Source organism: Miniopterus schreibersii, assembly GCF_964146895.1.
Source record: "Miniopterus schreibersii genome assembly, contig: HAP1_SCAFFOLD_145, whole genome shotgun sequence".
NCBI classification, from domain to species: Eukaryota; Metazoa; Chordata; class Mammalia; order Chiroptera; family Miniopteridae; genus Miniopterus; species Miniopterus schreibersii.
Genome location: NW_027669761.1, coordinates 87,183 through 114,000, shown reverse-complemented (window position 1 = coordinate 114,000; position 26,818 = coordinate 87,183). Strand labels below are relative to the sequence as shown.

At 44.0% G+C, this 26,818-nt stretch overlaps 2 protein-coding genes across 7 annotated transcripts in view; one reads left to right on the top strand and one right to left on the bottom strand.

Moving 5' to 3' along the window:
- CCT8 (chaperonin containing TCP1 subunit 8) lies at positions 1–9,893 on the top strand. 2 transcript variants are annotated; one of them, XM_081163022.1, is made up of 14 exons: positions 1–367; positions 1,016–1,095; positions 1,715–1,864; positions 2,328–2,508; positions 2,619–2,680; positions 3,660–3,797; positions 4,646–4,824; positions 5,419–5,485; positions 5,559–5,646; positions 5,727–5,842; positions 6,216–6,287; positions 6,365–6,529; positions 6,757–6,876; positions 9,277–9,893. In XM_081163022.1, the coding sequence occupies exons 1-14, from the start codon at positions 148–150 to the stop codon at positions 9,352–9,354; spliced, it is 1,716 nt and encodes a 571-aa protein (XP_081019148.1). In that variant the 5' UTR covers positions 1–147; the 3' UTR covers positions 9,355–9,893. The 2 variants fall into 2 exon arrangements, with proteins under 2 accessions (XP_081019148.1, XP_081019147.1); XM_081163021.1 differs by having other exon boundaries at positions 5,724–5,842.
- Positions 9,894–10,489: 596 nt separating this feature from the next.
- USP16 (ubiquitin specific peptidase 16) overlaps positions 10,490–26,818 on the bottom strand; it is a 24,660-nt gene continuing 8,331 nt past the window's right edge. For 3 of the 5 annotated variants that reach the window (XM_081163020.1, XM_081163016.1, XM_081163017.1), the window contains 13 exons: positions 25,974–26,158; positions 25,384–25,479; positions 24,727–24,857; positions 24,346–24,433; positions 23,087–23,165; positions 21,682–21,773; positions 21,281–21,337; positions 20,225–20,401; positions 18,306–18,969; positions 14,689–14,783; positions 13,772–13,858; positions 10,983–11,139; positions 10,490–10,881 (listed from right to left, as the gene is read on the bottom strand). In XM_081163020.1, coding sequence (XP_081019146.1) covers positions 10,757–10,881; positions 10,983–11,139; positions 13,772–13,858; positions 14,689–14,783; positions 18,306–18,969; positions 20,225–20,401; positions 21,281–21,337; positions 21,682–21,773; positions 23,087–23,165; positions 24,346–24,433; positions 24,727–24,857; positions 25,384–25,479; positions 25,974–26,158 — 2,033 coding nt within the window. In that variant the 3' untranslated portion in view covers positions 10,490–10,756. The remainder of the gene's footprint in view (positions 10,882–10,982; positions 11,140–13,771; positions 13,859–14,688; positions 14,784–18,305; positions 18,970–20,224; positions 20,402–21,280; positions 21,338–21,681; positions 21,774–23,086; positions 23,166–24,345; positions 24,434–24,726; positions 24,858–25,383; positions 25,480–25,973; positions 26,159–26,818) is intronic. The other 2 variants (XM_081163019.1, XM_081163018.1) reach the window with 1 other exon arrangement.

The following is a 26,818-nucleotide window of genomic DNA, read 5'->3' as shown; positions in this document are numbered from 1 at the left end:
TTAGCTCTCCCTGCACATCTCACTGCATTAAAAATATGGCAGACCTTATGTTTTGAGGTAAGTAGGTACCATGGTCCCTGGAAATGTCATGCTTTCTTCATTACACTAGCACCTGAATTTATGGGTTTTTTATGAACACCAGGCACCATGCTTGATGCACATAAGTCTCACCTGATTGTCGGGACAGTCCCACAGTCGGTATTGTCATTAACTCCCACTGTTCACTGGGAAAGAAAGTCCCCGTTTTGCTGCTCTGATCAGAATGTCTGTTCACAGCATTTCTCAGGACTGGAAGAGGCCGTGTACAGGAACATACAGGCCTGCAAGGAGCTTGCCCAGACCACTCGCACAGCGTACGGACCAAATGGTAATTTCCGATTGCTGCTTTAAGAGACACAGTGTAGAACCGAGTGCTGGCTCCCCAGACTCACTGGAGAGCATTGTGTGTGCACTGGGATTTAGCTGTCCTGCAGGGTGGCTTTGAAAATTATCCCATAGTTCAGCGACACCAGTCAGTGTCCAGTGTTTAATCAGCAATCCAGATAATCTTTAGAAAAGTGGGAATTAAAATGTTACTTTTTATTCTACCAAGAGGATAGAAAAATTACAAAGCTTTGACCATTGAGACAGTAGCTGGTGGTCATTGTTACAAATGCCCAACATTTTTATTTAAGGGAAAAAATTCTCTTGCCTCCTGCCATCAACTGAATTTAATTAATACAGATTTATGGAATAAGCAAAATAAATATACTTTAGGTTATTTTGTGCATATTAGTGTAAATTATATTTATTGATCAAAAAGGAGACGAGATTGCCATGGTCCCTAGTAACCAGGGAAAGATGAGGGAGAGGTGACCCGGGTGTGCGCTGGAGCTGTGGGATAGCAGATGGTGTGTGATGGGCTGTTCCAGTTGCCTAAGGAATGCATAGCAACATGTTTCATAACTAGGGTTTCTTGGGTATTTGGAGAAGGATTTGAGTAATAATGGATTTGTTTTTCTAACTTATTTTTGAGGAATGAACAAAATGGTCATCAACCACCTGGAGAAATTGTTTGTGACAAATGATGCAGCGACTATTTTAAGAGAGCTAGAAGTAAGCTATGTCTTTTAAAAATTTATATTTTGCCCTAGCTGGTTTGGCTCAGTGGTTGGATTATCGGCCCACAGACTGAAGGGTCCCCAGTTCAGTTCCAGCCAAGGGCACATACCTTAGTTGCAGGCTTGGTCCCCAGCCCTGGTTGGGGCACGTGCAGGAGGCAACCAATCGATGTGTCTCTCTCACATTGATGTTCCTCCCTCCGTCTCCCCCTCTCCCCCCGTCTCCCTCTCTCCCCCCAGAAAAGCAATAGAAAATATATCCTCGGGTGAGGATTAAAAAATAATAAGTAGATAAAAAATGCCTAGATTTGGTGGTGGGAATTGCTTTGTTTATAAGTTAGTAAACGTAATAATGTTGTGGCCTGATGTGTGGGAATGTACGACTGCACATGAAGAGCATATGCACTTTGAGGTCCTTTCCCTTCACAGTGACCACGTGTGCTCAGGGACCAGGGACACCTGGTTGTCCCCTCATGACCATGAAATACGACTATGGAGTTACTGGCCCACTGGGAGATTGGAGTCTGTTGATAAGAAATGGGAGTGGGTGACTTTATATTGCTTTAAAGATCAAGTGCTTTAACTTGGTGGTTAAACTCAAACCCCTCCACCAGGTACAGCATCCTGCTGCTAAGATGATTGTGATGGCCTCGCACATGCAAGAGCAGGAGGTTGGAGATGGCACAAACTTTGTCCTGGTGTTTGCTGGCGCTCTGCTGGAGCTGGCTGAGGAGCTCCTGAGAATCGGCCTGTCAGTCTCAGAGGCAAGCGTTCATGTTACAGTGTCCTCCTATTTAGTGTGTATGTGATATGCATGCACACACCCGCGGCTTCGAATAAGAACCACCCTCATGGCCACAGTGAGCATGGGGCCTTCCCTTTGCCATTGCTGGGGTGCATCTGCTCTGCAGGCCCCCTCATCCCTACCAGGCCCGTCAGGAGGCCTGTTAAAACTACCTCCGTTTTATTTCAGGGGAAGGAAGTGAGACCTGAGTTAGAAAGTCTTGCTTGAGGTCTTGTAGCTAGTAAGTGTGGTTAGGATTCAAATTGGGCCTGTTGCCCAAGACTCCGTTCTAACCTGTAGGCTCTGTGTGGATTTCACTCTGGTCGTGTGCTTTGTCATCTTATATTGAAAATGAGTGTCCATGTTCATTGGATTGCCATGATAAGCTACTTTATGTCAGAATTGCATCTTTTTGAGAAATGCTTTTGCACTTCGCACATCAGGTCATTGAAGGCTATGAAATAGCCTGCAGGAAAGCCCACGAGATTCTTCCCAATTTGGTTTGTTGTTCTGCAAAAAATCTCCGAGATGTTGATGAAGTGGCGTCTCTGCTCCACACGTCCATCATGAGTAAGCAGTATGGCAATGAAGCCTTTCTGGCCAAGCTCATTGCTCAGGCCTGCGGTGAGTCGAGCAGTAAACACTGAAAGACCCAGAATATTGTGTCTTAATGTGGCTGATGTTGTCTCTGTTGTTCCATCTATAGCTCTTGATGTGTCTTGTTTTCTCAACAGTGTCTATTTTTCCTGATTCTGGCCATTTCAACGTTGATAATATCAGAGTTTGTAAGATTCTGGTAAGTTTAGAAAATGCATTAACATTTATCTAGATAAGTTACTTGTTTTAGGGGGAAAGTTTTTTGTGTTAATCTGCATCTAAACCTGACCTCGGTTTTGGACACTTGTGACTTCCTTCCTTTGGCAGCGTCATTTACATAACATTTGAGTGTGGCTGATTGTGATAATAGTGCCGAACTTAAATTTAAGAAAGTTGACGTCTCCCTGAAAGGTCATGTTTTCCACAACAGCTTGGCGGGGTGAGAACAGTACGTCAACAAACACTAACCCTTGTTTTCTTCAAACCTGCCATGTTAGAGCCATGAGCTTAGAAGGCACTTTTGAGTGGGATAGAAGTTTGTCATTTTGCTCTGCAATAATAAAGTTCATTTTAACGTTAGTATTGAAATAAGCTTGTATTTTTTGATAAAAATTTCTGCTCGGTGTAATGAAACCTGTAACTGTAGCGGTTTTGCATGTTGGCATGTGGTCGTTGATATAGCAGAGTTTCGCCTACATAAATACACGTGCTGGCTCTGTGTGTTTGTATGTAAGTGTGTGTCCATGCTACCTATTTTCTGACTCCCTCCATGAACTGCCCCCTCCCTTTTAAATTGTAAGCCTGTGAGATCTGACATCATGCTTTGTTCCCTGATCTGTCCCAGTACTGACCGTGTGCCTGGTCCATCGGCACGCAGTGCTTGGTGGGTGGGTGGATGATGGATGGATGGGTGGCTTAGAGCAGTTATTTTCTGTCTTTGGTTCCACTGTACTGAAGGCCCTCTTCCCTCCCCCATACCAGTGGCTCAGTCCCAAAGTGAGTTCTACCCAGAGCAGACTGGTGTGTGTATGTGTACCACCCCTCATCTCCATGAATCACTGCCCTGGTGTGTGTGTGACTTGAATTAGAGGGTAGTATTTTTGGTAAATTGCAGAACTGACACTTCAGCCCAGGTGTTCTCTCATGTGCTCACTGGTGGCTTTGGTGTCGCTCCTCAGGGCTCTGGCATCTGCTCCTCTTCAGTCTTGCATGGCATGGTTTTCAAGAAGGAAGTGGAAGGCGATGTGACGTCTGTCAAAGATGCAAAGATAGCAGTGTACTCGTGTCCCTTTGACGGCATGATAACAGAAACGAAGGTACGTGGAGTTCAGAAGCTTAACATTACAGGTGTGAGGCGGCCTTTTCAGATTGTTAGGTGATTCTAAAGTTGCGAGTGGGGTTTGCTCTTGGTCAGTGAAGACTGCATGATTATTGGCAACTGCAGGTCATATCTGGATTTTAAAATCAGGTTTATATTTTAAAATCTAATTCAAATACTAAGTATTAAACTTGAATCTTGACACAGTAGTAGTGTTGTTTATGTTGTGATATACAGCCTTAGGACTTATGCATTCATCAAGTCAAGTGCCCACTAAAGAGGATCCAGAACTTGTGTATTCATTCGTGTTTTAAAGAGAGAATGTTGGGAAACAAAAACTTGCTAACGTAGTTTGAAACTGACCAGTTTATTTTTTTTAAAAATACATGTTCTGTGAGGTTTGAGGTTTATGGGCTACGGCTGACTTCCTCCTTGGAATACTCGGAGTCTGAGTTGATAGTTTCAGAAGTTTGACAGGTTGCGGGGGGGCGGGGGGGGGGTTGGTCACTTAGTCCTCATTTTAGAAAATGTTTAGAGCCCATTGTTTAGGTAACTAGTTGACATTTGTCAAAAGTCAAATGCCAGGACACCTGCCCAACAACATACCTAACAGCAAGGTGTTGTTCCAACTTTTCCACCAAAGTGCCTGAGTTTGGGGAGTGGGGAGTCTAGGAGCAAGCTGGGTTTCTATTATTTTCTTAAAGACTTCCTGTTCTTCATAATACATTCATGTCTATTTTCATATTTTCTCCCAAATCTTGATCTCTTCAGTAAAGTGCTATCTTGTGACTTTGAGCACCAAAGTAGTAAGATGGTTTTAATGAGCGTGCTTGCTTGTTTTGCTAGGGAACAGTGCTGATAAAGACTGCTGAGGAACTGATGAATTTCAGTAAGGGAGAGGAGAATCTCATGGATGCACAGGTCAAAGCTATTGCTGATACCGGTGCCAATGTCATCGTCACAGGCGGCAAAGTGGCAGACATGGCTCTTCATTATGCAAACAAGTACAGTGTCATGCTGGTGAGGTGAGAGCCGCTTCACTCTATCCCCCTGCATCGTAAATGGCTTCTTGGTGGTGAGACAAGAAACAAATCCAACATACCCTGACAACTTTAAAAAGAGGAAAATATAAAGTATTAGATCAAATAGCAAAAGGACCTTAGTCTGGGGGGCAGAAAACACTTCCTGGGAAGACTTACATTAGAGCTGAGCGCTGAAGGGCCAATCAGGTGGGTGTCATTTGAGGCACACTGGGCAGGTCTCCTACCCACCCCCACCCCTTCTCGCACCTAACCTAATGTGCAGGTCAGTCCCTGTTCCCTTCCTTGCATAATGTGACTGCCCACAGTAAGGCAGACGTTTTCTATGTACCCTCCTGTTTTACACCTTCGAGCCCTCAGCATCAAAGGGACTTGATCCCTCCCAGTTCTAGAATCATGCCATGAACACCCCTGTCTGGGCTGCACAGAGCCATCCAGACCTTTCCTGAGCCTGAACCTTTGGGTCAGAAAGTTGTGACTTGGGGATCAGTGTGCAGTTGCTTGCTTAGCCTCTGTATTTTATTCTGTCAGGTGGAGTTAAAGCTCCTATTAAGGTCCTTGCTTTTTGGGTTTTTTAAGGCTGAACTCAAAGTGGGATCTCAGACGGCTGTGCAAGACAGTGGGTGCTACCGCTCTTCCTAGACTGGTATGTATTTGGGCACTATTGACAGACAGCTGAACCTATGTATTACGTTATTACAACAGTCATTTTCTTACAGACCCCTCCTGTGGTTGAAGAAATGGGACATTGCGACACCGTGTCCCTCTCGGAAGTGGGAGACACCCAGGTGGTGGTCTTCAAGCATGGTAGGTGGTGATGGTGAATGTTTGAGTGTGGGGTGTGTGTTTTCTGTACTGGTTCCCAGCTGTGTTTAATTTATCAGCAGACAAGGAGGATGGTGCCGTTTCCACCATTGTGCTTCGCGGCTCCACGGACCACCTGATGGATGATGTGGAGAGAGCGGTCGACGATGGCGTGAACACGTTCAAAGTGCTCACCAGGGTCAGTGAGAGAGTCTCCTGGAGTCAGGAACTTGTAGGGCCTTGGAAGTACAGTTCAGACTAGACATTTCGAGAACCTCGCATGGGTAGCATGAAAGGGAAGGAAGCACCTTTTCTATGTAAGGTTTTTACACTTTTGAAGGGATAGCTGATGGTTCTCAATTGTAAGAACTGTTTTCGGTGCTGTGTCTGGAAATGCGCGAGTCCCATTCTTCATGCTGGTCCCCACCTTTCGTCCACCGGACACCCGGGTCACTACAGCTGTACATTTGTAGTTTAGAGTATGAGTCAGTGCTGACTAGAAAGCCCTGTGCTGGGACCTGAAGTTAGGAAACACAGCTGCTGCTTAGTGACTTACTTTACTCATGTTCTAGGATAAACGTCTTGTCCCTGGTGGTGGAGCAACAGAAATCGAGTTAGCGAAACAGATCACGTCCTATGGAGAGGTACAGCCTTCTCGGGGTGAGTGGCTTTCTTCCTGCAGTTTGAACAGGATGCATTGATAAGCTTGTTTCTGCTCTAGACTTGTCCGGGCCTTGAGCAGTACGCCATCAAGAAGTTTGCGGAGGCATTCGAGGCTGTCCCCCGGGCACTGGCAGAAAACTCGGGGGTGAAAGCCAACGAAGTTATCTCCAAACTCTACGCTGTGCACCAAGAAGGAAATAGAAATGTTGGATTAGACATTGAGGTACCTGAAAAAAGAAAACCACTGTGAACTTAAATTGTTTTATTTCGTGAATGCAAAACCTTAAAATAGAAATAAGTCTAAAGAAAATGAATGAGAATAGTGTCCCTCCTGTTTCATTAATAATCTTTTGTAGGGTGTATATGGTAGTACTTTTGCCTACTTTTCTCATGTAAACATTTTCACATAAAAGAGCTTAAGGTGAAGAGTGAAAACTGCTCTGTCAACAGGCTGAGGTTCCCGCTGTGAAGGACATGCTGGAGGCTGGGGTGTTGGACACGTACCTGGGGAAGTACTGGGCCATCAAGCTGGCCACAAACGCTGCCGTCACTGTGCTGAGAGTAGATCAGGTGAGTGAAATTTTGATCTGTAGAAAAACCAGCATTGATGTGGCTCCATGGTGTGTTCATGGAACTGGATGAGCACATTCTCATTCCCACAGTGTCCTTTACTTTCACCTAACAGGTGCAAGAGGGCCCTAGACAGCGTCTTTATTCTTAAACTGCAGTGGGTCAGACCAATGTGATTTAGAGGCATAGTTTTCAGACCCCTTAGAAGTAACGTGGAGAGGAAGTTCAGGGCGACGAGGGTGGGGACAGACACGGGGAGATACTGCTGATCGCCAGCTTGTAGGAAGCTCCTGAGATTATGGCACCTGGGTGTTAACTTTTCTGCTGTGACTTCTATGGAGGGACTACTAAGAGATTTACAGTGTTAAAAATGATAGTATTTCTGTGCTTTTTCCTTTTTTTTTAATGGTGACACACAGGAAAGATGGTAAAGACAGGTCTGGGTTCAGAGACAAACCAGAATTCATAGGTTTTCAAGAAGGTGTTTGCTAGTAACCTTAATGGAATTCATTTTCCTACAAATTCTAGAAGTGGTTATTGAACAGTGAGTGCAAGTACTTAGGAGAAAGTATAAATCCATTAAGTGAAAATCTTAAATTAATCTTGGGAGAAGCAGGTTGGTGGGAAGTAGACGCCTGAGTGCAGTAGGAACCACTTGGTGGTGTGTGTACGTCATAGGCCTCACCTCAGCAAAGGGAGCACTCGTTCTTTTCACAAGATGACCTGAAACGGGCCTGGGTGTTTGTGTACTGGGTTTATTAGTTGCGTGGTTTTATATTGGTATGTTGGGTAGTTTTCAGTGAAAGAATGTGTTTTCTGGTTTTTAAATAAACATCGTGGAACCTGGTTCGCTTATTCTAAAAGTTAGCATATGGCTAAGAATAAAGGACCAGAAGTGGAAGGGACCAGGTGGTGGCAGACACTCTAATGGAGGAGGTTCCTTAGCCCAGGTCCTGTGAATGTCAGTCATCCAAGCAAGACAGTAGCTACAGGAACACAGGTGTCTCTGTCTCAAGGGCACTTCTGAGTCTTGTGTTTAACCGGAAGCCTGGGCTTCGTTTATTCATTGTTATCTGCCCCTGGTCTGCACTTGGTCTGACCTCGTTAACCAGTTTGTGTTGCTAGAGTGTTGTACCAAATTTTGTGTAGCACATAGTCTGGGATGGGACTTGTGTTGGATCATGGAGGAGGCTGGGTTGACCTTTGTCAAATAACGGTTCATAAATCAACAGCATCAGCAGCACTTCAAACTTGTCAAAAATACAAATTTTGGGCCCCACTGAATCAACCCTGGAAGAAGGCCCAGCAATGTGTTTAATAAGCTGGGCAGGTGGTTATGATGCCCAGAAAGTTTGAGAGCTGTTCCGGGTCCTTTTAAAAAAAGCTACACTTAGATTCTAAAATTGTACTTAACGCCTTTAGTTCAGTCTGAATGTGCTTCAGGTAGTAAAACGGTATTCCAAGAATTTAAGGTTCAGATCCTGTGGAAGCTTCTGAAAAAGGGTGTGGACCAGGAGGGGTGGGGAGGGTGGTAGTGAGCTTTAAACAGAAACCAAAACAGAAACATTTCTTCATATAAATTTGGGAAGAAGACTGTTTCCAGTTCTGAGATTCAGAATATATGAGGGTGAGAGTTCTGCTTTGAGGAAACCCAATTAATTTATTTTAGAGTCCCCCAAGTTTATTTCAGCCCTAAGCTGTCACGTCCCTTCCCCTCCTTTTCCAAACAGATCCTTTTAAAATGATAGGTGGTTATACTGGGAATATGCTGGGTCAGTGCATTGTAGATACAGGTGTCTGGTGTGTGTTTTTGGTTTTTTTGCCAGATACAAACTGGTGTGTTCTTTTAAGCTACTAGGGAACTAGCTGGGTGGACTTAGGTGTGTGACACACACTTCCTGCCACTGGACTGGTTCTCAGGTGCATGTACTAGAAATTTTCAGTGTTGTATTTAGTGTGTGTTTAAGTATCAACCACTTTAGATCATAATGGCAAAACTGGCAGGTGGACCTAAAGTTCCTAAACCTCAAGGAAATTGGGATTGAGATGGTTGGCAAGATGAACCTCGTGTATAAATAGCAAACCAGGTTCCAGATTGACTGGTTCTTGCCAGTGGTTCATGGCAGTTCTCCCCCCGGCTCCGTGGGGAGTGGATGCCCTTCTCTAATGTGCATGGATTTTGTTGCTGTTCATGTCCAGGAAAGCAGGAGACTCAACACTGCTCAGCGCTGAGCAGTGTTCTGCTACGTGTTTAATTTCATGTGCACTGTGAGATAGATGGCTCCTCTCTCCAGATGATTGTTTAATCTCGAATCAGGCTAATAGAAAAATGTTCTTTCTCCTCCTTCTACAGGTTTAGTTTATAAACGTATTCTTACAGTTTTTTGTTTTGTTTTGCAGATCATCATGGCAAAACCAGCCGGTGGGCCCAAACCTCCCAGTGGGAAGAAAGACTGGGATGATGACCAGAATGACTGAGTGGGTTAGTTTTTGCTGGGGGACGGGAGGGGTAGTCGTCGTCGTGCTCTAGGAATTGCCCGATGGTTTTCTTAAGTTGTGTTTGGTTCCTGGCTGGACAATGCAGTAAAGGTGTTATGTCAAAGCCTTGTTTTCTGATGACATCGTCCCTGGACTAAGACCTGACTCGACCTTGTTAATGGAACTGGCTGTGGGACTTCATCCTCAGGGCCCTGTCTCCAGTGTTTCTGGCCTGCTGCCTGTTCGTGCATAAGTTTTATGGGAACACAGCTGTGCTCATCTATTTAGACAGTGTCTACGCTGCTTCCACTGGGAATGGCAGAGTGTAGTAGTTGTGACGGACCAGGTGATGCAAGATTAAAATATTTACTAATCTAGTCTTTACTGGAAGTCCACTGACTCCTGGACTAGATTTTTCAGTGGTTTTTATCACAATTCCGGAAATCCCGAGACTCAGAGTAACTTGTTTCATTAGCAGTGAATGGTTGAATGGCTGATTTGATAAACTGAAAATACACCACCTTACGTTTACAAATTAAGTTCGTTTTTCATAAAGGACATCTTATTTTCCCGTAAGATGGGTAACAGTTCACTAGTTTTATGGGACGTGCTATCTTGTGTTGGGTGACACTTCAATGTTATGTTGTTTCTGGTATTCCAGAGGAATTCTGGAAGCACTATGGCTGACTGGGCCCCAGATAAGCTCGACCACTGTAAAAAGTGACATCTCTTCTGTGACTGCATAGCAAAGGGTTCACTGTACATCAAAGAAATCCGGATAGACAAACTTACCGGCTGCTCGCTAACAGGCTCTCACAGTTGCATTTAACTCAGAAATGCTGGCTGGTAAAGGGATACTGGATGGATAGCTTGTGGGTTCCCTCTGGCTCGCTGGCATCAAGGGGACCTGGTGCCAAGTTAGTTCCACAAGTGTGGCCTTGGGCCAGCTAACTGCATAGAGCAGAGGTAGCCTGCACCCAGCTGTGCACACCGTGGTGTCAGAATTAGACGCACGTTTCTGTCAGTTACCACTGCCAGTAACAAACACCTGTGCTCATAAAATTAACCCATGTGCGGTCAAGTGTCCTTAGTCAAGTGTTATCTTGTGGGGTAAGTCAACACAACTTAGTTTTTTCTAAGTAATAAAACAAGTTTTGGGGGTAAGTCAGTTTATTGATGTGCTGTAGGCACCACAGACATGTTACCAGGACTTGGTTCAGAATCTTTCCAGAACCTGGAAGCAGGAGGGAAAACTGTGACAGGACAACATGTGGTCACTCAGCAGGTGTCCTCCCGCCAGCACTTCAATACACATGATTTCTTCTGGCACGGACTTAATTTATAGTGAACATGATCTAGTCTGTCTGTACTTGTTTATTATTATTACAGCTGTTATAAAAACTTAGAGTATTCTCTCATAAAAGAGGAGGTACGCTTGGGAGCTCAGGACTTTAGCTGTAGGCACAGCTTGCACGTGGGTATCGCTGATGTGAAACCACTGCCCTTTGGTGGATTCCATGTCACAGTCTGTCGAGGAAATGGGAAATCAGTGTAAATGGAAAGTTCAAGTCCCATTACTTTTGGGGTTGCCACATACATGCCAAGGACCAGGACTCTGTAGGGCTCACCTTGTGGGACGTCCCCGCGGAGAACAAGATCCGATAGGTGCCTGTTTGCCACTCTTGCCTTGGCATAGGCCGTGTAGTGCCCAGACCGCATGGTGCCGCTGTGCTCCACAGCCCCGTACAGGGAGTACAGCACCCTGCGGCTTCCTTCAGCAACACTCTTCAGAAATAAAACAGGACTTGGGCGTTAGTTCTCCCACTGACACAGGAAACGTGGGCAAGACAGTTTTCCTCTACGCAGGGGTCATCCATGAGTCTGAAGGTGGCTTCCTCCCTATCTTTCTCCACTTGAGTCCAGTCCCACTGTTATTACAAAGTGGCCATTGCCGTCTCCCAGAGGCCACCTGACAGAATCCATTTCCTGGCCCAGAAACTTAATAACCTGCCCAAGTCTCTTCCGGAGTGTCAGGGTCAGATAATTCCAGAGACCTCAACCCCTCTCATCCTGTGTCCTGCCTCAAATGGAAGTTAATCCTTTAATAGCAAGAGGACAGCCCTTGGGTCCTACCAAAAATCACTGGTTACATTTCAACACCCCACCTCCCACCCCCTTGGGTTCAATGAGGGGCACTCCACCTCTGGAGCCTCAGTCCCTGTTTAGAGTGGCGGTGGCTCCTCAGACCTGCACATTCCAGGGCTGGATGGACACGGACAGGCCTCTGACTGGGGCTGCTGTGAACCACTGCACTTGTCAAGTTCTGAACGGCATCCCTGCCATGTCTGGGCCTCTTTTGGCCTCATTCCTGGGAAAATCTGTATCTTCGAGATTCAAAATGTGATAGAACAGTGGCACTGGGGTTTCCCAAGAGCTTATTAGAAATGCAGAAGCTCCGACTCCGCCCCATGTAGCCTAGTGATTCGCACGTGGCTCACAGGCACATTACAGCTAGTGAACTTAGGTGGGGTGGGCCATGAGTATTGCAAATAACTTCCCACCCACAGCAGCGTCACCACCACATCCAGTACATCACAGAGACCCCAGACAGCTGCCCTTGCTAGGAAACAGAATCACATACCACGTGGACTGGTAAGTTCATGACTTTCTCTGTCAGGCAGGTCCTTGGTGTGCCTATATAAATAATCTTGTCACTTGTCCTTGGATGTCCTTCACAGAAACTGGCCCCTCCTCCCCAGCCCCTTGTCTTGACAGCTGACCTCACTTCCCACTGCAGGAAACAGGCAAAACCTAACCTACACTGCATGATGCCTGTCGTCCCTGTTCAGAGATGACACTCGAAATTATGTGTCCTCACCCTGGCCCTTCCCACCTCTCCTAGGGTCAAGTACCTTGACCTTTTTATCTTCAACTTCTGGACTTTCCTATTGGCCTCCAAACTTACTTAAGTCTCCCAGACTTTTTTTTTTTTTTTTTTTAAAGTTCATGGATCTGCCATTCCTCATTTTCACAAAGCCTCTTACGTATCTACCTGCTTTATCCCCAGTACCTCCTGTCTCCACCCACTGAAGTTACCAGCACATCTTGAAAAATTTAACGTGACCTCTATACTGTCTATAACTCTTTTCCAGTCTTTCCCTCAATGAGGACATGGGCCCTTTCCTTGAAACCTGAACACGGGGCACTGGCATTTTAGGCAAAAGCTGGATTCCTGATGCCGTCTTCCGACTACTAGCAAAAGTGGCCATGAACGTATTAATTACAACTCGTGACCCACCAGCTCTGAAATAGGCTTCTCGGAAATTTTCAGACTGGGAAGAAGGGGATTTCTGTCATTTCAAGTTTCGTAGGTGAAGACTTTGGATACGTTTAAACTGACACACTTCACACTAGAAACAGGACAGCACTGCAGTGTTTCTGACTCTAGACTGTCTGCCTGGAGATGGCTGAATGCCAGGGTTCTGCATTTGCCTCTCCCAGCTTTGACTACCACCTGGGACTGACAGCCAGACCCTTACCTGCAGCCCCAGCAGCCACTCTGCTCTCTCCCAGAGACATGTCCATCCAAACAGTCTGAAAATCCATGTGTCCGAAACTGAACTCTATCCTTTCTTTGCCTGCCCTTCTTTGTTTCCCACCTCGACTTACGGAATTCCCTCTGCCCACATGCCCAGTCATTCAACCAGTCCTCAGAATCACGCTCAACCCCTCTTTCTGGGTCACCCTCGGCATCCACAGAAAGGACTCTGCCTTATCTTCCAGGCCAACTGACTACAGTCCGGTTAGAATTCTCCTGCCCTAGTTTAAACTCATCATCCATGGACCAAACTCACAACAGCCTCCCAGCTGGTTCCCCTGCCTCCAGCACTACACACCTAATATAAAAAAGCCCAGGTTCCTCCAAAACCATATCCCTAGCTCAGCTCTCAGGCTCATCTCCCCATGCTCCCCAGACCTCAAACTGTGAGCTCCAGAGCTATGTGCCCCCCCTCCCCTGCCACTCCTCATGGCTACTCTCCACTCCCACCAGCACCTGCTCTTTTAGTGCTGGCTGAGTCACCTCTACTTCACAGAGCCTCCCCGGAACCACCCTGCTCTGTGCATCAACCTTAACACTCAGCCACATTCAACAGACTGTCCATTAATATATCTGCTCACCTTTAGCTTTGTGCCCTCAGGTCCCAAGACAACGTCTGCCACATTAATGGGGGTTTAAAAAAATGCTGAACTGAAATAACAGAGCTAACGTAGACCTTAAAAGTATAAAGGCACAGAAATCAAAGGTCCACTCTACTCAGAAATGCCTATCAACTTCACACTTAGGCGAGTTGCTGTTGTATTCTGTTAAGATGACTTCTCCTTAAAGGATTTTCCCCAAAACACCACTTTTACCTACCTTACATTTAGTGGTACAAAAAGGAGCCAAATCTAGGATTTCCGGGAATTTTATGTGTTTGTTAATTTTGCGTAGGTTAAAACCAGCCTGAAAAAGAGAAGTGATAGATCCACAGTTCTCTTCCTGTAGAAGCTGTACATGGTCAGTAAACTGCAGCCCACTACGCTGCCCAAACACAACATCCCACCCTTGTTCTTTCCTGACCGCTAGACTGATTGTGAGCTGATCTGTTTTGCTGCATGCACCCCATAGACTCACCACAAAAGCTGCTCCTGTGAGGAAACTCGCAACATTTCTGCTTTGGCCACTGAGAAAAGCCACATTAGACCTGAGGTTCTGATGCTTAAAACTGAGCAGAATACTCTCTGAAGCACTCAGTCTCCACTCTGACCAAGCGCATCGTTCCCAGATCCGCCCCATTAGACACGACCCTAGCACCCTTAGGAGGGAAAACATTCTGAAGGCACTCTGGGAATTTGGAAGTAAATTAGAAAATGTACTGCGTATAGCAAGAGTCTTCCAGAAGAGAAGGAGTCACGAAAATGGTGAAAATCCAATGATTTTTTTATCAAATAAGGTACCACAGCACTGAATTTCCCAAGTGGGACATGTAACTAGAAAGCTGGCCTTTTTTTTCTAACCTAAAATTAAGGTTGGAGTCAGATGCTAATGTTACTAAAAAGAGCATGAATTCTAGTAAAACTGAGAATTGTGCCTAAATTTCTCCTCCACCTTGATACGCATCTTTTATCAAAACTTTGGTCTGATCAATATATTTTTACTTTCATAATTCTTTGAATTTGAATATTTTCTTAGAATTAAGAAATAACAGAAAACCAAAGAAACAGTGTATTGAGACATGACAGATAAAGCAGCTGTACCATGTTTTAAAAAAATTTTAGGTAAACAACAGGTACCTGCTGAAACCGCTTCAAGTGAAGGGTGAGAACAGGAGGAGCACGAGAAATCAACATCTGCTTTCTGGCATCAGTGTAAACAGGTTTCTGCTCACCTGCAAGAAAAAATGTAGCAGTGTGGAAATAGTTTACAATTCCAAAGCATTCGGTCTGCTATAAATCATTTCAGACATCGTGAACTTTCTTAAAAGGACCAGGTTACATAGTTTAGGCTTTGTGGACCAGGAGGTCAAATAAAGGATATTTTTGTAGGCATTTATACATAAGATGATAACATGCACAAATTTTACTGATGAAATTCAAAATATAACAATAAAGTATGATGGAGTCTACTGAAGAAAATAATAATTACTTTTGGAGAGAGAACTGGGGTTCAAAATTAGTGTTGCCTACCATAAAATTTTCAAATATTTATGTAAAAAAAAAATTTTTAGCCTAGAGACCACACAAGAACAGGTGCAGGCCACTCTAGGCCAGAGGACTGTAGTTTGTTGACACCTGCTCTAAACAGAACTGCTATGAAATCAGCATAATTTACTTTGTTGACATGTAAATACACGAAAAGCTTGACTTTAAAATTAGTTTCAGGAGAGAAACAAGATGGTAGCGTAGGTAGTAGCTGTACCTGCTGCCTCCCACAACCACATTACAACTAAAACACAGAACCACCATCACTCAGAACCTCCTGAAATCTATCTGAACAGAAGCCCTACAACCAGGGAACTGAAGAAGCACTGAGAGCCGTAGGAGGGGCAGAGATGAGGCAGATCAGGGCTGAATCGTGGAGACTTGGCCACGGGCCGACACCCAGTGCCGTGGTTTAAACCGGGGAGGGAATCTTGGCAGGGGAGGTTTCCTGGAGGAGTGAGGGGGGACAACCCCACAACAGGACCCCCAGCCAAGGGCTCCAGGGCCAGGAAGAGAAGTCCTCACAATTTCGGGCTGTAAAAACCAGGGAGGACTGTTGCTGAGGGATGCGGAAGCTGCAGGAGCCCCAGGCTTTCCTCTTAAAGGGCCCATGCACGGACTCACTCGGATGCGCTTCCTCTGAGCCCCAGCACTGGGCAGCAGCTTCAAAGGAACCTGGGACATTTGAGGAGGAAGTAAATTGACTGAAATCTGGGCAAGAGGTGGAGGGGCAGCTTTCTCCCCGGCAGAAGAGCAGGCAGAAGCCATTGCTCCTTTAGCCAATCCTCCCCACAGAGCCAGCAGCCGCAGGTGCCATATTTGAATCTCCAGCACCTGACTCAACATCTTTGGCCCCGCCCGCTGATTCTCAGACCCCGCCCCTCCCTTCCTGCAAGCTCATTCAAGTAATTTCCAGTGGCTTTTCTATGCAAGTGGCCTACTGAGCCTCATGTTTAGAACTTTCCTAAAATCTCTGAAACAAGCAGCTGGCCTCGTGTCCCATACGGCTTGATAAGTGGTCCAGGGCCTGGCACTAGTGGCAGCCTGCGTTGGTTCATGGCGTGGCTTCTCCTGGGCAATGCCAAGTACAGCACAAGTAACAGCCAACTACAGTTTGCTGTGTAGCTCATGCTGGGTGGCCCTGGGCAAGGTTCTGGCACAGGCTGACTTTGCACCTCCTGGGAGGCCCCAGAGACAGTGCACCTGGTGGTCAGACTCGGCCACACTGGATTACAGCCCTACCACATCCAAGAGTGACACACACAAGGGGCGCACTTGGTGAACACCAGAGCTCCACTGAAGTAAATCCTGCTCCATAGGGGTGTCTCCAGCACAGCAGCTCTTTGGCTGTAGTTGCAGCTGGTCCTCACAGCTGACTGGCCTGGGGATCAATTCCTCCCAGTGATGCCAACAGCAACCAAGGCTCAACTACAAAAGGACAGTGCACACAGCCCACACAGGGGAGCACCTAGAAGGCCCAGCTAAAGTGACTGGGGAGGCTGAGCCATTGGACCCTACAGGACACCTACTACACAAAGCCACTCTACAAACTCCAGGAAACTTAGCAGCTCTACCTAATACATAGAAACAAACACCTGGAAGCAGCCAAAATGTGGAGGCAAAGGAACATGCCACAAAGAAAAGAACAGAAGAAATCTCTGGAAAAGGAACTAAACGAAATAGAACCAGGCAAACCACTAGATACAGAATTCAGAATTACGGCTATAAGGATGCTCAAGGATCTTAGTAAGACTATTACGAAAGCAAGTGAGACCATCGATGACATAATGAAGTACCAACTTGAAATGAAGGCTACATGAACTGAAATGAAGAATAATTTACAGGGAATCAACAGTAGAGTAGAGGACAATGAGAATCAAATCAGCTATTTGGAACACGAGGAAGCAAAACACACCCAACCAGAAGAGCAAAATGAAAAAAGAATCCAGATATATGAAGATAGTATAAGGAGTCTCTGGGAAACTTCAAGAGACCCAACATTCGTGTTATTGGGGTGCCAGAAGGAGGGGAAAGAGAGCAAGAAATTGAAAACCTATTTGAAAAAATGACAGAAACCTTCCCCTACCTGGGAAAAGAAATAGACTTACAAGTCCAGGAAGCACAGAGTGTCTCAAACAAGAGGAACCCAAGGAGGCCCACAGCAAGACACATCATAATTAAAATGCCAAAGGTTAAAGACAGAGGATCTTAAAAGCAGCAAGAGAAAAGCAATTAGTTACCTACAAGGGAGCTCCCATAAGACTATCAGCTGATTTCTCAACAGAAACCTTGCAGGCCAGAAGGGAGTGGAAAGAAATATTCAAAATGATGAAAAACATGGAACTACAACCAAGATTGCTCTACCCAGCAAAGCTACCATTTAGAACTGAAGGTCAGGTAAAGAGCTTCTCAGACAAGGAATAGCTAAAGGAGTTCACCACCAAGTTGAAGCGTCTTGTTTAAAAAGAATCTAATGAACAAAAGAACCTGACAATCTAAATAGATCCAGAGACACTGATGCATGTAATAGGTGATCATATTTCAGAGGAAAGAGGGAAGGGGGGCGGAGGGTGGGAAGAGATTAACCAAAGAAGTTATATGCGTAACCCATAGACATGGACAATAATGGGGTGAAGGCCTGGGGAGGGGGTGGGAGTGAGGTGGAGGGGGTCATTTGGGGGGAAAAATGGGACAGCTGTAATACTTTCAATAAAGGTAACTTAAAAAAATAAAAATTAGTTTCAATTCTATCTAGCAAGAGTCCGTGGGCATCCACGGTCCCTGGCCCACTCTCTGCCCTCAAGCTCCTGCTCCATTTGAAGGAAACTAAGAAAGCCTTGCTCCCAGGACCTCACACTGGGCATGCCCCTTTAGTACCCGATGAGTCAAAGTGTGGCTTCCTGGGAGCAAAGGAGGTGAGGGCCATCCCAACGCTGGCGGGAAACTGAGGAAGTGAAGCAGCCGCCACTACCTGTCAGGGTCCTGCTGTGACCACGCCAGTGGGACAATTTACCCACAGGGAAGAGTCCAAGGGCAAACCTGGGAAGCTACTCCAGTTAATGGTCGGCTTACCCATCCTATTAGTATATTTATGTGGATGGGGGGCCGTATGATGCCATCCAGGTCCTGACACAGAACGGGAGTGCCCCACTGGAGCCATGCAGAATGTGCCTGAAGACTAATTTTACTGTCTGTGAGGGACCCAGTACCTTTTAGATTTGCCTTTGGTGCACTACACTGCCTCCGGGTGCACACTTCACAGAGCAGTTTGTTTGCATCTCGGAGTTTCTCGTTCTGGGTGAACTGGTATAAGCAGTGCTGGATGGAACACTCATCTGCACTGGAAGCGTCCCTGTTGGCAAGAGTACAGAAAGCAGTTTCTGGGTCTTGGTTCACAAACTCATACACCTTGGTCCTGGGAGCAGGGCTGCCATTCAGAATCTCGAGATGTATGTCGTCAGGGTGAAGAGCAGCATCCAAGTGCAGGTTTCTGAAACCCCTGGAAATATCTGCTTCTCCACTGCCCCCTTCGTCCAGGAAGGCACCGTTTAAATCCCCAGGACAGTTGGTGGGAGATGATGACAAAACCTCCAGCTCACTATCCACGCTGGGACTTTTCATGTCCACGTCCTCAGCAGATTTCTGACTGACAGTTACACTTTCTGTCATTTCCTCTTGGCCATTCAAGTCTTTCTGATTAACACAATATTCTTTATTTGCAACTTCCTCTTGTGAGATGTGGTCGGATTTAATGTCCACTTCTCCCTGAACTGACATTTCAACCTCACGTTCATCATCTTCAGGGGGGTCAAAGGTGCAGATCTCATTTAAATGAAGAACTTTTCCTTGAATTTTTTGTTGCCTTCGCTGGTTCTGTGTAAAAAGCATAAAACTTTTTTTTTTAACCGAGAGAGAGGAAGAGAAAGAACATGCAGGTTACCGCATCAGGTTCTCTTGCTTATTAATCAAAAATAAAAAAGTTAATTTGGGAGAGTTCATTCCCAGAATTGACCCTAAAAGTTTCTTTACTATCAGGAATCAAATAAATCATGAAGAGTTGTTCTTTAAGTGAAAGCAGGACCAAATCTTAAAAAAATTTTCCCACTGGGGTGAATAAAACTGTGCAGGGCGTTTTCCTAAGAGGAAGAGTCTAGACTGAGGAGAGACTGCTATACCCTGTAGTGATTGACTACACACAACTCAGGTCAAAGTCTCACTGTGGAGATAGAACGAGTATAGGGCTGCAGTGGACAGAGGGATGGAGGAAAACATTCTGGGAAACAAATAGCCCCAAATCAGGGAAGCAGCAAGGATGTCTCGTGTACAGAGGACGGTAAAGGACTGACTGCGTGTGGCCCGTTCCTGAGTTGAGGGAAAAGGCGTTTCATCAAGAGTCCTGACTAAAGACGGGTGGACCTCTGACTGTCGCTAAGGACAGGCCTGTGAGGCTAACACGAACAGCACAGGCTGCAGGGCAGCACCCAGGACACACACGTTCTCCAACATGCTTCAGTAAAAATACTTACACCTGAATGAAAATGGATCCAGATGATGTTATAGAACTGTACCCCTGAAACCTATGTGATTTTATTAAGCAATTTCACCCCAATAAATTCAATTAGAAAAAAGAAAAATGGGGAGAGAACATAAACGAATACTTTAAAGGAAACATAAGTGACTGTTAAGTATAAAGAGATGCTTGTTCACTGATATTGAAATAAGTGGAAAGTCAGCTGCTCTAAGGTTCTTTTTCCATCACCCAAAGGGCAGAAGCCTGGAGGTCTGTGTGCTGTTGAGGACAAGGAGAACCAGCATGAGCCCCGTGCACTGCTGGGACTGTGCTGCATGTGACTGTGTCTTTAGTTTGAATGTCAATAAATGACTCAAAAGTGTTAAAAATTAACTAGGACTTTCCTCAAGCCACCGGCTGCGCAGGATGAAGCAAGAAGCACCACCTCTGCTTCATGTCTCTGGAGGGCATTTCCAGGGGAGAACCTTGGACTAGCTGCTTCTGTGGTCACAGGGAAAGCGCTGCCCATAAAATGAGACGCGTCTAATGCATATCTGACCCCACACCCCGCATCCCACACTCCAGGTAGAGGAGTGTGGGGGTCTCCTTCTCCCTCACCTTGGCCTGCTTCCTGGCCTGCTTCTTGGCCTTCTTCTGCAGGTGCTTGCTCGCACCCAATGGGGCGTCGTTTCTCTCCTTTACGTAACTGTCATCATCCTTGTCTTCCTCGCTGTCTTTATCCTCACTTTCCACTGTCTTTTTCAGATGTTTATCATTTACACTTTTCTTACCACTCTTAATATATGGAAAGAAAATGGGCCAAAAATAAAATTACAAATTCTACTATTTGGTGACGAGACGTTACATTACCCAAGTATTTTTCTACGCCTATTTTACACTAATTTATTTTCCACAATGTTTGAAAATATATCCAGGACAAAATTTGTTCATCTCAAATACTAAACAGCAACCTTCATACACTGACAAAACAAGCAAACCAGCAGTAAGAAAGTGACTCCACAGGCAACTGTAACAGAAGGAACGTGATAAACTGTTTCAGACACATGCTGTGACCCTTCTGCTCACAAGTGATTTACATGTCCCAGTAGAGGCATTTCTGTTAATTCATTCCTTCTAAATGACAGTTTTGGGGAAAGAGAAAATAAAATTTGGTAAGACTTTAATCACTAAGTAACAGTGATTAAAGGGACCCCTAATTCATATTAAGTTGAATATGATTTATCTTAAATTCATAACATGTTCTCTTTTCTCCTACTTCTACTACAAACCAGATCAATATGGCTTAAAACTGAGATAGTCTCAACATTGATGAACTTATGACTGGAAGGGATTTGTGGTTAGTCTTAAATAATGAAAGTAAACAGTAACTTTTAATGTGAAAATACATATAAAGTAATTAACTATAATTAAGTCCCTACATATAAACATATAATTCAGTTAACTATAAAGAAGTCCAAACACACATTACTCTTTTTTGTAAAAAAAGTATTTACCCCTTTTTTGTTCAACTATTTAAAATTCTTCTCTCTCAAATAATCTAAGAAAAATTCTCCATGGGCTAGTAATGTACAAACTTGGAAAAGGTGACAGGGCTCCCCCATAAAATCTAACAGAAAAAGATCTACTTAAATAAAATGAACTCAATAGTCTTACCTGATCATCTAAAACTGGTAGGGACAAGTCAAGGAAAGACTCATGAACCAAGGAGACCTTAACCAACCAAAAAAGAAAATGTGAAAGGAAGGAAAAGTTCATTGTAAACATTATATAGTAAGATCATGGGGGGAAGGAGGGGAGGGCATTGTTAAGCTTTAAAATACAGGCTAAAGAAAATAAACGGAAAACACAGCACTGAGAACTCCGGGTTAGGGAAGCAAAGCAACACATTAACTAACTTCTTCCACTATCATGAGTGCTCACAGTTCCAGCAGAGAACTGTGCATGTTTGGGTGGTTCCACAAAGAACAGCTTGTGCAGCTAGACCTCTCTGTCCTGAAAGCAACAACTGGCAGACTGTGTCTTCACAGTGTGTCCACCCGCAGGACTGTGCTTACCGTTCTACATTCATCGCACATGATCGTGCTTGTCAGCTCCCCACCAAAGATGCGGTCCACGAAACTGGGCACCGATTTCTTCTTCTCATAATCTGTGAGGGGAAAGTGTATCAGTCACACTTATAAAACCAACCGAATAAGCCAAAACTACTTACCTAATTTCTCTAATCCTAAAATTTTACCTATAATTTCCTATCTCAGACTTGTCTTTCTCTATTCATAATTACCATAATTTTATTTTTATGCTATAGTCAGCATCATATACTGCACTTGTGAGCATGACAGAATTTCACACTATCACATCTTGTGAGAAAGAGAAAATTCCTATCCAAGATCTAGTCAGTGCAAAATGAACTGTGGTCAGGGAGACTTTCTGTATCGCTATCTACACCAGTGACAAGAGCAGACGGCGAGCTGCCTGATTCTGTAGCTCCCTTCCAGCTCTGACATGCTCACATTTGGCAGCAAATGGGAGGCAATGCATGTCACCTGCTTTGTGAACTCTTAAGACTGAACTCCACTTAAAATCAAAGCAAAAAAAACAAGCAAAACCCTTCAGGAAAATGTTTCGGATAAAATTCTCCTTTTATTTTCCTATGTTCCAGAACTAATCTTGATACATTTAGTGTAAGGTGACATAATTTTACTACCTGGTCCCCCTTTTCTAAATACATGAAATGTGTATGCTTTATTCAAATAACAGATGTCAATTTATACAGAAACACATTTTATGACAGACAGCGACAACAAGAGAGATTCCCTCTGTTAACTGGCCAGGCCCTAAAGGGCACCACAGAGGTAAAGAGTTGCTATGTGTTGATTCTATATTGTGGTTTACAATATAGTAGCCACTAGTCACTTGTGGCCATTTAAATTAAATTAATAAAAATTAAATAAAAATTAAAATGTAGCTCATCAGTTGCACCAATCCCACTTCAAGGACTCAAGAGCCAACAGTGGCCAGTGGCTACTGCAGCAGACAGAGGAGACAGGGAAGACTTCCACCCTCACAGAGAGACCCACCAAGCAGACTGATGCCAAATCTCTAAATGCCACGCCAGTAAGAGAGAAGTTGGCTCCATAATTAATAAACAGCTACTGACATATCACGCAGGCAAGTGTACTCCACTTATCACTGCTACTGAGAAGTCTAAGCTTTTTAAAAATAAAATTGCAATGTCATCTTAGCTCTATCTTTGTAAATTTCACTATACTACTGCATAAAAAGAATACACCGGAAGTTAAATTTTTCTAAAACACCCATCTTTGAAGTACTGAGCAATTTTGACACATCAGCGGTGATAAAGAGAAACTATGTGTTAATAACTGTGCATGTGCAGGCATGCGTCCCCTAAGGTACAGAGGGAGTCAGCTACAGTGGTTAGTTCAGAAAGTTGGACATTACCTTTAACTTTATTTTTTAGTTCTTCATCCAATTTTTCAGTAGAATTACCAAATGCTTTAAGAATTCCTTTACTCACTCTCTAAAAGTAATAAAATGAATATATGCATACTATTAAATTTAAAATTTTATAGTTATTTTCCTTAGAAAATATGTGATCAAGTCAAGAAAGTGATCAAGAATTAGCTCCCCAAACTTACTGAGTAAAAATATTTCTAAAATCACATTTTCAAAATCAAGGAGCTAAAAGGAATTATACTTATAAAACCACTAACCCATGAATAAAGGCACTATCTTATCATTTCAAGATTTTAACCTACTCAAGCCAAAGCTTTTCAGAACATGCCCATCTCCTGTGGAGAGACCACTGGACTATCACATCCTAGAGGCAGGATGGTTCGAGGGGAGCTACAGGGAAAGACTCCAGCACGGACAGCCCAGCTCCACCACCTCAGGGGACCTTGAGCCAGGCGCTGAAGCTTCCGACAGCCTAGCTCCAGAGTCTAGGAGCAAGGGATTGGTGACAGCATCTACCTTGCAGAATGGCTGTGAAGACTGAGTATGGTCATTCATATAAAATACTAAGAACAGTGCTTGACATAAAATAAGAGCAAAATCATCACTACATTGTCACTATTGTGAATTGTATTCACATCCCCAAACACATTACTTTTCATCCTGGCAATTAACAAAAACTTCAAAACGCAAAAAATGTCTCCTGACTCATACACCATGAGTGACTGATATACAGTAAGTCCTCACTTAACGTTGTCAGTAGGTTCTGTGACTTTAAGCAAAACGACATATAATGAAACCAGTTTCACCATTGGCTAATTGATATAAAAGAGATTTAAGTCCTAAGGCCTCTCATTAACGTTATAACAAAACAACATGGGATGAAACAACGTCATTATTCGAGGACCACAGTGCTTCCCAGATTTGAAAGGCTGTGCGGAGTCACACTTAGAATCAAAGTGAGGGCGCTGCGGCCGGGAACTAGCTCTCCAGGTGCCTGGACAACAGAACTGAGGACAATGATGCTGGAACGTCATGCAAAACAGAGCATCATGAGGAGGATCCTAATTCTCTTTGTTCACTCTAATCACTAAAACATACTGGCTGAAAAGGCTGGTGTAGAAAAATTTTTTTCAACCCAGTGGCTTCAATAACTAGTTTTCACTGCTTTAATGCCCCATAAGATATCAAGTGACAGGGAGTTAATGAGAAGAAATTATAAAATACACCGGTCAAAATGTGCTAACTTGGTGTTCTTCTGCTCTCATCCCATCCAATAAGTAACGAAGCAGCTCCTGGCTGTCTTGCTGCTGATAGCCTTTAAAGCGCACTGCTCTGTAGAAGAGAGAAAAAAAGAAAAGCAATGATGAGTCTACTAAAATAGACTTTTCATGAAATCTTAGGATCATATCCCAAATCATGAAGTGTTCTCCTTTCTCAAAATTTCTGTTTAGTTCAATAACATCCTTGGCAGGTTTCATTTTCACATAAAGTACATGTTCTTTCATCCAAATGAAGCAGATGATGCTTTAATGTATGTACTGGGTTGGCTCTAGTGCTATGAATTTTCACAGAATTTCTCAGCCTCTGACCGAGGCACTGAAGGCACAGTCAACACGGATACTCACTTCTTACAGACCTGGGAAAAGAGTTCCTTAGGTGTCACGATTCCCTTTTTGGTCTCCTGCATCTCAATGAGAAACTGGCTCATGGCCAAAGTAAGAGGGCCTGGAGGCTCAAGGTTGATTTCCAAGGGCTCCTGAATATGGGAACAAAAAATACCTTCTTTATTCCAATTCTGGAATCACTGATTTTAGCAAGATGTAACTGGTCAACCTATACTGTCAAAGTGTCTCATAGGGCTGACCGTTTAAAAGCTCACAATGCACATCAAAAGATCACAGACTGCTTTATGAAGAGTTCAGTTCTACTGTTTAAGTTTTAGATTATCAGGAAGTTATATTACCTAAGAAGCAAAAGACCTAACACAAAAGGTAAGGTAAAATCAATTTTGCTACACGTATGTATGCCTAGGACTTCACAAATATCCACAACATCCCCAAGAAGGAAGCCAACACAAGGGCACAGCAAAACAGGCAAATAAATAGCAAATAAATGTGAAGGTCCCTTATATTTTGTTAGTCTGAAAATCTTTAAGTTGGCAGCCTAACCTTAAAACAAAACAAAAAAGGTGAAAATGAGCATCAATGCTTTAAAATAGCTTAAAACTATGGGTAGTCACAGAGGAAAATTACTGATTATAAAGAAAATTTTACAGTACATACTGTTAGTGCCAAGTCAGGTGGTTCAATTTTTACAACGGTTCCAGACATTTTTACTTCTTTTAGTAGTTCTCTAAGCACTGGTGTTTGGGACAAATTCTGGAATGCAGGATGGAAAAGGAAGGTTACCTGAAGATAAATCAATCCATTCTCTCAAAACAGAAAGTCACTACCAACACTGCAGCCTTGATTGTCTATCTGGGAAGCAGAGCAATGGATGCTCTTCCCCCCACTCTCTTTGGCTCATCAAGACTTCAGTTCCCAGCACACCCAGCACCTGGGAAGGGCGTTCCCACCACCCAGCACCCATGGTTCTCTCGCCACCGCGTATACACTTGTCATGAGGGGTCTGTTCCCGCACTGGGTTAGCTATGCTCCCCCACCAATGGCAAGTTCTATGAGGGCAGGGGTCACGTCTGTTTTGAACCCTAATGCACCCTTCAGCACAGTGTTTTACTGACATGCAAAGTAAGCATTTCCCTAGTTTTCTTTGAAAACATAAGAATAAACTACTTAGGGGGGAAAAACTTAACACTGTAAATAACAAACATGGAGACACTAGATTTTTATAGGAGGAAAATTAACATGGGCACCTGCAAGACTGCATTGAAGAAACACGTGTTTCCCAGATTACTGAGTCCTTTCACAGTTATTTGGGAAGTAAAATTCATGGGAGTTTCTTTGGCCGTGTTTTCCGTTTTCTCTCTCTCTTGTTCATTTTTACTCTCCTTTTCTAATTTTTTATTTTCAAGTTCAATGTTACCATTATCTTTTGCTGCTTTAGAAAAAAAAAAAGGAAGAAGAAAAAGCGATTTAGCAGAACCTGTAACAGCCATACCAGAGGCAGTCAACCTGGGACAGAGGATGGGCACCTGTGAATTTTATCTAAGATCGTTACTTTCCACCTGCTTGACTTTAAATGTTTTCTAATAAATAGAAGTAAACTACCATTAAAAGAGAAAATCCAATACATAAAAAATATTCAAAACTGATATGAGCATTAATTAGTCTGACAAATAAAACCAAACAGGATATGCTTTTCAGCATAACCCCCCGTTTGCACAAAAGTTTTCTACAAATGAGCAAACCTTACCTTGTAAAACTCGATACAGAGCAATCAAGTAAAAAGTGTGGACAGGAAATAAATGTTAGTGAATTCCAAGATCAGAGGCGTATCCTGGTTAGGGACAAACAATTCTGACTCTGCCAAAGATACTTCTGTGATTGTAAAAATCTGAACAAGATTAAAGCTAAGGATGTGTACCAACCCAATTAATGTAATTATGTGTGAAAAACTGAGAAGCACCTGGCCTTCTGAAGGACTTACAAGTACTTTACTTTTAGTTCAGTCTAAAGCAGGTCTGCCTTAAGCCCCTGTGCAGGGCATGGGAACAGGGTGTGACTGCCCATCACTTAATCCAGACTCTTCATCACATCT